The sequence below is a fragment of the Thamnophis sirtalis genome, unplaced genomic scaffold, assembly GCF_051295495.1.
Source record: "Thamnophis sirtalis isolate CommonGarterSnake01/CBP01778 unplaced genomic scaffold, rThaSir2_p1.2 scaffold_2, whole genome shotgun sequence".
Lineage (NCBI taxonomy): Eukaryota > Metazoa > Chordata > Lepidosauria > Squamata > Natricidae > Thamnophis > Thamnophis sirtalis.
The window spans coordinates 27377001-27389953 of record NW_028261382.1 but is presented as its reverse complement, the minus strand read 5'-3'; the positions used below and the strand labels follow the sequence as shown (position 1 = coordinate 27389953).

At 43.1% G+C, this 12953-nt stretch overlaps 1 protein-coding gene across 9 annotated transcripts in view; it reads right to left on the bottom strand.

Annotated features, from left to right (window-relative positions):
* Positions 1-6067, bottom strand: part of SPTAN1 (spectrin alpha, non-erythrocytic 1) — a 100404-nt gene extending 94337 nt beyond the window's left edge. For 8 of the 9 annotated variants that reach the window (XM_087704555.1, XM_087704559.1, XM_087704556.1 and 5 more), the window contains exons 1-2: positions 5976-6067; positions 1891-1941 (exon numbers count right to left, since the gene is read on the bottom strand). In XM_087704555.1, the coding sequence (XP_087560681.1) occupies positions 1891-1923 (33 nt within the window). In that variant the 5' untranslated portion in view covers positions 1924-1941; positions 5976-6067. The remainder of the gene's footprint in view (positions 1-1890; positions 1942-5975) is intronic. The other variant, XM_087704557.1, reaches the window with a different exon arrangement.
* Between the last annotated feature and the right edge of the window lie 6886 nt (positions 6068-12953).

The window sequence follows — 12953 nt, the reverse complement described above, 5'->3', positions numbered from 1 at the left end:
CCGGCATGACTCAACCCCAAAGATGCACTGAATGCTGTTACTTTCCCACCAAAGGTGGTTCCTGTTTTTCTACTTGCATTTTTTATGTGCTTTTGAACTTGGCCGAAGTTGGGACAAGTCACAGGAGCTCACTCTGTTATGCGGCGCTAGAGATTCGAATTGCCGACCTTTCTGAATGACAAGCTCAGTGTCTTAGCCACCACGTCCCCATGAAAGATACCCAAGCACACCCTAAATCTATCTACCATTGGTTGCCTCAAGTACTTACGCAAACGTTTTTATTTTCGGTCGTTTTCCTAAAGATTCCCTAATCTGAAATTCACTTTTTTTTTTCTTGCTGCCACCGTAGCAAGCTTTTCTTGCTGAAACAGCCACCTCCTCACCTGCCACATCCAGTTCAAAGGCCAGCGAGGTGCAAACACTTATTATCAAGAAGGCAGAGAGACAACTTTGCTGCAGCTCATGCATATATGCATTATGGCACACGTGGGTGTAAACACTGGTTGTGCCTTCACTAAAGGTGAAATATTTATGGCCAGTGACCAGGAGCAAATTCCTTGGCCTGGCTCCCTTTTAAATCTACCTTGCCTCGGGGGCCCTTGGAAGGCCTCTTGTCCAGCCTGAGGATAAACACTTAAAATGCCCTTTTAACTACCACCTTTTAACAAACCATCCAAACTGACATGCCGACAGGCGTCCCTCTGCATCAGTGTGGGCATTCCTCATTATTTCAGGAAAAGCTGGAATAACCTTCCACCAAAGGCCAAATGTAAATTTGGTACTTTGGGATTCGGCTGCGTTAAAAAGGAGCTGTCGGTGTCAAACTTTGCGAGTGGATGAGCAATTCTCTATTGCAGGTGTGATGCGTCTGACCCAAAATTTGAACAGCCTATAAATTGCTGCCCCAGCCGTTTTCCTTCTACTTTATCATGATTTCAGCTGACAGCATATTCAGTGTTGTTCCTATCCTTGAAGGAGGTCAGTCAGGCGAGCAGGTATCTTCATTTTAATATCCTGCCATCTCAGCGGGAAGAAGGGACAACCTTGGTAGCATGCAGCAAAGGACAGGGAAATAATAAATCCACAAATATCTGCAATTTCATCCTCTAAAACGTGACCTTTCAACAGTAAGCACTTTACAGAGAAGTGAAAATGATATTCCAAAATCCAGCATAATGCTGGGGGGGAAGTATGTTATTCCTTTTTAATGCATAAGAATCACTAAACACAGTGTTCCTTTCCATCATTGTTTTAAGGATAATGACCTTCAGTTGATTATGCCTTCAATTTTCAACCAAAATAAAGCAGAATTAGTTCTTACCTCTTATCATAATTCTGAAATTATTTCTGGTTTGAGTTGAAAGAATAAAGAACATTGGGATTTAATCTATAAAAAAATCAACTGGCAACTTTGGGTACATTTTTTTAAAATACGTCCCACCTCTACATTAGTCATAGTCATGCAGAGGTTAGTGAAGACTGCATTCTGTGCTAAATCACGCCAGGACGAATCCGTGATCGTACACGGCATGGATAAAATTACACGCTAAACATGCAGAATCTGGAATCCATAGAATTTGCAGCTTGTTTGCTCCAAATACATAAATATAATTTCCCTGGCTTTATTTCTTTGTATCGATGGCCACACCCGTAATACTTTGCATCTATCCTGATCCACATAACCACTTATATATTGTAAAGTGTTAATTACAAATCCAGAAAAATTGGTTCAAAAAGCAAAAGCATAATATTAAAGCATTCGGATTCCACTCCATGCATCAAAGACAGAATAAAACTGAGCATTTAAAATGCTCTTTGCCACAGGGGCGAAAAGGGCAGGAACATCAAACAAGAAAAAAAGTGTGGTCCCACATGCACATTTCAAAATACCTGCGCTCTGACTTTGCGAAAGGATGACAACATGACGAAGCAGCTCAGAGTCTAAAAGGGAGGAGGTATACCAAGATAATTTTTTTTTACTAATTCTATGCTAAATCCGTAACAGAACTGCTATATTATTTTGTCATAATACCAGCCATTTTCAAACATTAATTGCATGAAAATTAACCCATCCTACATGCTTACTAACTCCTTACACTGGTTAAAATTAACAATAATTTTAAAAAGTAGAATAAAACTACTACTTACTACGTAATTTTATTAGATCAACATTCTTCTATTATTTCTATCAATTTAGTTGGGGTTTCTTAACAATGTGACAGAACTTTTTTTTCGCAACACAACTAAGGGCAGAATAAATCTAAGTTTAATTGTAATATAGTCAATTATAAAAATCTTAACATAATTTTACAAAATTGCTGATTTAATTTAGAGTTATCACTTTGAGCTTTTTTAATCCAAAACAGATGTCTCCTAGATCTTCTAGTAGCATCTTTTAAGTTCTTGTGCTAGAAGAAGATTCTAGATGATAGTTTGAATCACTACCTACACTGAACCTTACCTAACTGGATTTGCTTGAAATTAATTCTCGCTGTCTATTCCTAATGGCACTCCCTAAAGTCTAAATAAAATAAAGTTAACTAGCTAAATTGGAACTCATGTTTCAAAGGAAAACATTTAAAGAATGCAAGGTTTAAAATAATTCTATGATAAAGCACAAAGGACAAAGAACTTATGTCCTTTCTGTATGTAAGAGATCTTGAAAAATGACAAACTGCACAATCATTTTAAAAATTGTGGCATTTTAAGCATTATTAGTGCTCGCTTAAGAAAACAAGAAAATCCGCTCATTTTCCAGGGTGCCCAATTTCCTGGAAATCCTGCTTTTGGGGAAAACTCTTTTGCGGAGAACTGCCCCCTCGCCCGCAAAACCCCTCCTTCTTCCCTGCTCTTCCATTCCGCTCAACTTAGCACAAAGCTGAGGATGTTTTAACGCAAACAGCGGGACGCCATTGCTGCAAACGGAGGTTAGACAGAGTTGTTCCCCTATATATTTTCCTGCTTTTTAAAACAAAAATCAAATGGATGAACAGCAAGTTTAGATCATTTGAAAGGGCGATATTTAATTTGCCAGCCCTAATTCAATCTGAATGAAATTCCTGCTGTTGCACAGGGCGGATCCTGCCTCTCCTCCACCACACACACACACACATACATAGAGGTCGGTTGTGCATATCCTTTCCAAGGGCGGAAAGAACAACGAACAACCGGTCCACCAAGGCCAAGAAAACAATGCAGCACCTACCACACCCAGCTCTCTTCCATCCTTATCCTTTTCCAAAGCAAAACTAATGTAATTTCAGGTTTTGAGCACAATTTTCTGGGCTGAAAAGATTTTTTTTTTTAATGGCAAGCTAAGGGGACAACATTCTCACAAGGACTGCAGGCACCTGTGATGCAGTTAAGAGTACTCTACTAATAAATGATGGACAGAATTATCTCTTCAAAGGACAAGGGACGGAATGTCATAACTCAGATGGATATAGGATGACTACATCATCTAGTGCTAAAATATGTCACCTTACTTTCCCAAATTCAAACAAGAGGGCTATTGTCTTTGGTTTACCTTTTGATAGAAACAATACATATGTATATTGCACAGGTGCTCCCCCCCCCAAAAAAAGAGAACAGGATTTCCTTGGGGTTTTTTTTCCCTTTGAAAATGTTTTGCCTCTCATCCAAAAAACGTCTTCAGTTCTTGGATGAGAAGCAAAATCTTTTCAAAAGAAAAGAAAATGTGGTGGGGGGGGAGCACATTTGGCACCAACATGGCCCGATGATTGAGAATCTCCAGAGATATTTACACATGTATATATGCTCCCTGATCTGTAATGCCTAGGTGCTAGTCGTTCCCGACTCTAGAGGGCGGTGCTCATCTCCGTTTGAAAGCCGAAGAGCCAGTACTGTCTGAATATGTCATGTGGCCGCCCAAGGCGCATGGAACACTATTATTTTCCCACCAAAGATGGTCCCTATTTTTCTACTTTCATTTTATGTGCTTTTGAACTGCTAGGTTGGCAGAAGCTGGGACAAGTAACAGAAGCTCACTCCGTTACGTGGTGCTAGGGATTCGAACCGCTGAACTGCCGACCTTTCTGATCGACAAGCTCAGCATCTTAGGCACTGAGCCACCGATAGTTTTGTAAGTGCCCGGAGGGCTTACAAAAATGTAAATTACGAGTTTATTTTATACACTCCAATACGCTGAAAAAGGCTGACAGATGAGAGGCAGATGGCTAGCAGGAAGTGCAAAGATTAAGCTTGGTGTGTACATGACTGATAAGGGAATGGAAGGGTTAAGCAATTGGAGGGGAGTTCTAGTAGGGCTGGGAAGAATATTTCAAGTGCCTTAGCATTTTCTTTCAGGCAACTAGCTAGCCAAAATGCCTTGGAGTAACTGCATCTCATTCATCTGAAGATTCCCCATCTGTAGATGATTTAATTTTAATGTGCTGGGCTGGCTGTCGCTGGCTGGAATCAAATTCGGATTTTAACTTTTTCCCTTAGCAAATGATTCTGCAGGGCTTATGTCTTTAAGCAACCAATTAAATGAATTGATACAAGGAGATGACAATGATCTGAGAAACAACCCACCACAACAAAACCCTGCAACTGGTGGAAATATTTTTTTAATGGGGAGATTGTATCCTCCACGCATTTGGAAAGTGTCTCTCAACAACGGTTCAACATACAAACTTATTAGGGTTACGCTGAACTATATGCCAAGATCAGGAATCCGATGCCCCTTTTACTTTCTTCAGAGGCAGACAAGTCATGTTTGCCCACCGAAAGCATTACTCCCAAGGCTGAGGTATGTACTCATCATTCCAACTACCCTGCAACCCCATCGTCACAAATTCAAAATATGCCTTGCTCCAAAGCCAAAATTCTTTGGATGCTGCAGCGACACAACCCTCTCACAAGAACACGAACGGAAAGGGAGGGGGCACCCCAATGCATTCAAAGCCGCTCATTGAAAGCATATTGGCTTAAAAATAAATTCACTAAATGCTGGTCCCTTTGCAAAATCCATTAGCCTAGATTGACAGGAAAGGGGTGCTTGACTGCAAACGTAATCGAGGTTTGGATTGAACTGTGAAATCAACTCTGTTCATTCAAGTGGAATAAAACAGGAGGAATGCAATTGTAAACAATGATTTTAATACCAGGTCTGGTAGGTTTGAGTCCATTGGTCATAATTAACACAAACCAGACTGGGTGTGCAACATATACACCTACACCTCCCCCCAAGGTACCTATCTCTCTTCCCACTTATGACTATAACCATGTTGCTTGTATCTTTACAATTTATATTGTTTGTTTCCTAGTATGGTTTCATTGCTTATTAGTAACCTTTGACTATCACCAAGTGTTGTATCTTATGATTCGATGAATGTATTATATTTCATTTTTTCTTTATGTACACAGCATTTGCACAAACGACAAATTCTTTGTGTGTCCAATCACACTTGGCCAATGAAGAATTCTATTCTATTCCAATTCCTATTCTATACCATTCTATTCTAATTCCTATTCTATTCTAATTCTATTCTAATTCCTATTTTATTCTAATTCCTATTCTATTCTAATTCTTATTCTATTCTATTCTAATTTCTATTCTATTCTATTTCTATTCTAGTCTTATATACAAGATAGGGTGTTTCCCCTTTTCATTTCTGAATGCAGAAGGCTGGATGAAATGGAGCTTTGCAGCCTTTGGATACCCTAAGATTCCAAAGCCCATCATCTCCCGCCCAGGGAAAGTTGGGCTGGGGCCGCTGGAGAGGAGCCAGGCTGCAAGGCAACATTAAGATGCTTTGAACCACCTAAAGCACCGTACCTGTTCACCCGCGCAGGCGCAGAAGGAGCGCCTATGCCAGGGCTCCTAAAGAGGGCGCTCTAAGGCCGCGCCCATCTTTTCGCCCCACGTTTGGCCCCCTCACGGGCTCCCCCTCTCCTCCTTCCCCCCCACACGGCCTCTCTTCCGCGTCCTCCCGTTCCCTCCTCATCCTCACCAGGTCGCTTCGAAGGGCTCTCTCCACCCCACACCTCGCTTCTCTTCAGTCCGCCGCGCGTAGCTCCGCCCCTCCTCACAACCCCTTCGGACACCGACTGGGCTCCGCCGGCGCCGGCGCCCTTATTTATAAGATAGCCCGCGGTGACGTCATCGCCGCAGAGCCGGCCGCAGAAGCCGAAGCTCGCCGGGGCGGAGCTTGAGCGGCGGAAAGACCCGAAGCTTAACGAAAGACCAGAAGCCGAGGGCACCCGAACGGGGCCGGCAAGAGAACGAAAGCCTTCAAGGGCAAATGTCTCGTTTGTTGGTGATACAGTGCAGAGTGCAAATCGCTGGTTTCTACGCATGACGTCATTTTATTCTCTTGCTCAGCCAGAATAAAAATAATAAAATCATTAAAAAAACTAAGTCTTCCACCCACACACTGTTTGCCTGACGGTGATGGATGCTGTCCTATAGCGTGTCTAAAATGCACCTTTGGGGGGGGGGGGGGTGCATTGAATTTTGCATTAAATTATTGGGGGGGGGTACCTGCCTCCCCCCACCTATGTGAGCTGAGTCCTCCTGAAACCAACAGAAAAATAGGTTTCCCACCCTCCCAAGTTTTCTACACTCATTTCAATCCACCCATGGGTAGCATCTGATTGGTGATTTAATACATTTCAGATCCTTATTTTTTGGCACACACACACACACCGTTTGTTCCCGGCGATTGTGCTTTTGTTGATCGATCTCACACAAGTTTGATACCCTTGGATGATCATTGGACTTAAATGTCTGCACGCTTCAAGGATGCAATGAGTGATGAATTCTCAGGCCTGCGTTTATCTTGGTTAATCAAGCCCTGTTTTTTTTTCTCTATTAATTAGTTTACTTTATTATCGTTGCACATACCACCAAATTAAATGCCATCTTCAGTGCACATTATAACTAGAAAAATAAAACACAAAACACACCTCCTTCGCATTCTATACCATTAAATTGAAAAGTCCTGGTACTGCATCAATATTACACTATACAGTAGAATTCAATATAGTTACTGCTCTGGGATAGAAGCTGTTTCTCAGCCTGTTTGTCCTTGTTTTTATTGTCCTGTATTGTCCGCATTATTTCTTTGAAGACATTTTGCTTCTCATCCCAGAAGCTTCTTCAGCTCTGACTGGATGGTGGTGGGGAATGGAAGGATTTATATTCCTTGCAGACAGCTGATCGTTTGCATCCTTTTAGCAAGTCATTAAGGGCACTTGAAGGTTTCTCTGTGTCCTCAGGGCAGTGGTGGGTTTCAAATTTTTTTAGAACCTCTTCTGTAGGTGTGGCCGACTTTGTGGGAGTGGCTTGCTGGCCATGTGACTGGGTGGGAGTGGCTTGTCAGCCATGTGACTGGGTGGGAGTGGCCAACTTGTAAAATATGGTGAAACTCACTTAACAACACTCTTGCTTAGCAACCAAAATGTTGGCTCAGAAACTCTGCCATTTGAAGCACGCAAGTCTTAAAGCTGTCAAGTTACAAGACCCTTGCACCCCTAACCCTTTAGACAAAAAACCCCCAGGGTTTTTTTTTCTCCGTATAAACATATTTTTATTTCCATTTTCATAACATACAATCACATGTATACTATACATAGCCAGCATCATAGTAATTAAGTAATGATTACATCAGTTCCTCTTGTCCTTAACGCCCCAAAAAGATTAACACCCATTAACTCTCCATACACCTCTTTCTTCTACCTCTCTCTTACTTCCTATCTTCCCTCCATCTTCCTTTCCTACTCTACTTCCCCTTCCTTTCTCCTTCTCCTCTCTCTACATTCCACTCCTCCTTATCCTCATCCTCCTCATCATCCCCCCCTTACTCTCTCTCCTACCCCTCTCTTCCCACCTTTCTTCTCCCTTCTGCTTCCCACTCTTCCTCTCATTGGTGTATTTCCGCTTCCATATTACTCTACTTCCCCTTCCTTTTTTTAAGCTTTAAGACTTGTGGACTTCAACTCCCAGAATTCCTCCTCTCGCTCTTCATCTTGATGATGGGCAGATGGGCAGGGGGAGGGAGCTGGAACCCGTTCTAAATGGCACTGTAGATTTGTGGAACCTCTTCTATAGAAGAGGTTAGAACTGGCAGGAACCCACCCCTGCCTCAGGGTCACCTGAGTGGTGCAAAGGGTTCCCGTAGTCTGCAATTTCCCCCCCCCTGAAAATCCATTCCTCCTCCCACCCCATTCCAAGGGTCTTCATCCCAAATTGTATAGCTAAAAGTCTGTAGAGATTCTCAGTCATCCAAGGTCATGGTTGTCCCAAAGGTGCTTTTTTCAGGAGGCAAATGGACTTCCTTTTTTTTTCTTGTGAAGACGTTTCGCTTCTCATCCAAAAAGCTTCTTCAGCTCTGACTGGATGATGGTGGGGAAGGGAAGGATTTATATTCTTTGCAGACAGCTGATCATTTGCATCCTTTTGGAGAGTAGTTGAGGCCACTTGGAGGTTTAGCCTGTTAACTTGAGTGGTGCAAATGGGTGTGGAGCTTTCTTGGAACTGTTGAAGCTGCCTCAACGACCCTCCAAAAAGGATGCAAATGACCAGCTCTCTGCAAAGAGTATAAATCCTTCCCTTCCCCACCATCCAGTCAGAGCTGAAGAAGCTTCTTGGATGAGAAGCAAAGGGAAAAAAACCCCAGAATGTCCAGTTGCCTCTTGAAAAGGCACCTTTGGGACTTCGGAGAGGAATGCATGCAGATGTCCTGACCTAGGCTTCCCCCAAAAGGGGCAACCATAACTTGGATGGCTGAGAATCTCCAGAGACCTTCCTTTCCAAAATAAGCAAGAGAAGAGAATTACCGTATTTTTCAGAGTATAAGATGCACCGGCGTATAAGACACACCAAGATTTTGAACAGGTAAATTTTTGAAAAAAGTTTTTGCACTCTGCAGGACTCCCAAATCTTCTGCATGTCTCTTTTTGTGAAAAACAGAGCATGCAGAATTTAACAAGCCTGCAAAGTGCTCCTGGGAGTTGGGGGGGGGGCAAAAACGAGCAAAAAATGGGCCTTTTTCGAAAAAACGGACCCATTGTTTGCAAAAAACAGGGCATGTATAGCAAAAAACAGCCGATTCCTTTGTGAAAACAGGCCTGTTTTTTGCCAAAAACAGGGCATGCATAGCCTTTAGGAGGCTTGTAGAGTGCTCCTGGGGACTGAGGCAAAAATGAGCAAAAAAACGGCCCATTTTTTGCTTGTTTTTGCCCTCCCCAGCCCCCAAAAGCACTTTGCAAGCCTCCCAAACCCTCTACACGTCCATTTTTGTGGAGGCACGTCCATTTTTGTGGAGGAGGGGTTTCGGGAGGCCAAAATTATTATATTCAGTGTATTCAGTCATAGGTACACCCATGTTACACCTATCCTCCGTGAGCTACACTGGCTTCCCATCGGTCTCCAGACATGCTTCAAGGTGCTGGTTATTACCTATAAAGCCTTACATGGCCTAGGACCTGGATATCTCCGTGACCGCCTCCTGCAACATACCTCCCAGCGTCCAATAAGATCGCACAGGGCGGGCCTTCTCCGGGTACCGTCGACCACACAATGCCGCCTGGCGGCTCCTCGGAGGAGAGCGTTCTCGGTGGCTGCCCCGGCCCTTTGGAATAATCTACCCCCTGAGATCCGGACCCTCCCCTCTCCTGGCCTTCCGTAAGTCTGTTAAGACCTGGCTGTTCCAGCAGGCCTGAGGCTGTTGATCTTGACTGAACTTCAGCCCCATTATAACTGAGTGCATGTTATGTTTTTCTGTTTTTAAGTTGTACTGTCTTGTGTTTTAATCTTTTAAAAGTATTTTTTAAATTGCTTTTATGTAAGCCGCCTGGAGTCTTCCGGGATTGGGTGGCATACAAATCTATTAAAATTACAAATTACAATTATAAGATGCATCCAGACTTTCTCCCTCTTGGGGGGGGGGGGGGAAGGTGCATCTTATACTCTGAAAAATACGGCACTGACCAATACAACCCACTGCTGCTGCTCCCTAACTTTCTCCACCCGACTGTCCAAAGCACCCTTGACATCAGCTTGGAACAGATGCCAGAGAGTTGGCAGCCAAGTTTTGCTTCCTTCGTTTGCCAGAGCCAAAAAAACCTGCTGCAGCTGCAGCATCACCCACAGCTGTGGTGGGGCCCGCAACAACACCGGCATTGTCTGGAAGGAACCCAACTTATTGCAATTCAGATGGGGAAGAGAGTGATGGAATCCTTCCTTCGTTTTGCTGGGCACAAAAAGGTGGCTATTCTTAATTTCCCATCAATCTTTGGATGCAGCAAAACGCCGAATAACGTCGACACTCCCTTTGAGACTGGAGAGGCCACAGATTGCTGACTTTCATATTCTATGTGACTGCTGACGCACTAAATTCATCGATCGGCAGAGATCTGGCGATCTCATGTGAGCCAGCTCAAAAAGCATTTATTCCCTGGAACATGGGGGTGTAGGCTAAGCGCATACAAATCACGACAAGGGTTTTGAAAGACCGGAGTCATTCCCCCGCACCCCAAAGGCTTTTATTATTTCCATTCCAGAGCCTTGGTGACACAGTGGCTGGAGCAGTGTTTTTCAACCACTGTGCCGTGGCACACTAGTGTGCCGTGACATAGTATAAGGTGTGCCGTGGGAGAATTACTTTATATATAGTCAATATAGGCAGAGTTAACTTTTTTTAACATTTTCTAATGGTGGTGTGCCTCGTGATTTTTTTCATGAAAAAAGTGTGCCTTTGCACAAAAAAGGTTGAAAAACACTGGGCTAGAGGGCAGTATTGCAGGCTACTTCTGCCAACTGCTGACTGCCTGCAATTTGGCAGTTCAAATCTGACCAGGCTCAAGGTTGAGTCAGCCTTCCATCCTTCCGAGGTGGGTAAAATGAGGACCCAGATTATTGGGGGGGGGGGGGGCAAGATGTTGACTCTGTAAACCGCTTAGAGGGCTGTAAACAAACTGTGAAGCGGGATAGATTTGTCTGTCTGCCTGTCTATCTCAGTGTTTCTCAACCTTGGCGACTTTAAGTCCTGTGGACTTCAACTCCCAGAATCCCCCAGCCAGGCTAGGGAATTCTGGGAGTTGAAGTCCACAGGACTTAGTCACCAAGGTTGAGAAACACTAATCTATCTATCTATCTATCTATCTATCTATCTATCTATCTATCTATCTATCGTAATGGTGCAGTGGTTAGAATGCTGTATTGCAGACTAACTCTGCTGACTGCCAGCAGTTCGATTCTCACCAGGCTCAAGGTTGACTCAGCCTGCCGTCCTTCCTAGGAGGGTAAAATGAGGATCCAGATTTTTGGAGGGATAAGGTGCTGACTCTGTAAACCGCTTAGAAAGCGCTGTAAAAGCACTGTGAAGCAGCATATAAGACTAAGTGCTATTTCTGTCAGTCTATCATTATCTATCATCTATCTATCATTTATCTATCATCTATCAATCGATCGATCTATCATCTATCAATCGTCTATCTATCATGTATCGTCTATCTAGCATTTATCTATAATCTATCATCTATTGTCTATCTATCATCTATCATTTTTCTATCATCTATCAATCTATCGTCTATCTATCATCTATCTCTGCTGAAATGGTGCAGTGGTTAGAATGCTGCATTGTACACTAACTCTGCTGACTGCCAGCAGTTCAATTTTCACCAGGCTTAAGGCTGACTCAGTCTTCCATCCTTCCGAGGTGGGTAAAATGAGGACCCAGATTGTTTGAGGGATAAGATACTGACTCTGCTTAGAGAGGACTGTAAAGCACTGTGAAGTGGTACATAAATCTAAGTGCTATTTCTACCTTCCTTCCTTCCCTCCCTTTCCTTCCTTCCCTCCCTCCCTTTCCTTCCTTCCCTCCCTCCTTCCTTCCTGTTAGAATCCAGTATTGCAGGGTAATTCTGCCAGTTGCCAGGAGTTCTATCCTGACTGATTCAAGGTTGACTCAGCCTTCCATCCTTCCGAGGTGGGTAAAATAAGGACCCAAATTGTGGGGGGGGCAACATGTTGACTCTCTAAACTGCTTAGAAAGGGCTGGAAAACACTGGAAATCAGTATATAGGTCTACATTCTATTGCTATAATGGTCTAAAACAGGGGTTCTCACTTAGTGGCAGTTCAAAGCTGCCACGGCACTGAAAAAAAAGGAGATTTACGACCACTGTTCACATCTACAACCCTTGTGGCTGCGCGATTTCCATTTGGATGCTTGACAATGGACTCATATTTACTGACAGTTTGCCGTGTCCCGGGAGATGGGGTGCCCATTGGTGACCTTCTGACGGATGAAGTCAAGGGGGAAACCAAATTTACTTAACGACGGCGTTACTAATTTAACAATCGCAGTGATTTGCTGAACAAAGGGGGCAAGGAAAGTCGTGAAATGGAGCAAATCTTTCATGTAGCAACATAGATTTTGGGCTCCATTGGGATTGTACATTGAAGTGGTCTACCTATATTAAGACTGCATTATGACTTCCATCTCTAAAGTAAACTAGCAAAAGTCCTTTAAAAATAACCTGAGATTAGAAACTCCGAGTCTTTACTTTGAAAACAACCGTGCGTATACATTAAAATAAATTACTCGATGAGGTCATTAAAATAAAGCTCATTTGAGCTTTCATGACATCTAAGGCAGCTCCCTTCCCAAGGTTTATTGTCTTTATTGTAAAAATGATCTCTGTAGCAAAATAAGACACAAAAGCTCAACATTTCACACTTGATTGAGCTGACACAATCGCTCTGTCGACTTGCAAATCTCCCACTGCCAGCAAACTGGCTTACGCCATGTGAAATATATATATATACATATACATATATATGTGTGTGTGTGTGTGTGTCTGTGTTATGAGAAACACTTTTGCTGTTTCGCTTAGCACCAGATGCATAAAAATATAAGTTCCTCTTCGTTTTCCACGGATTGCAAATAGCAGATTCCACAGTTCATATACTGTCTTGGATCCGAG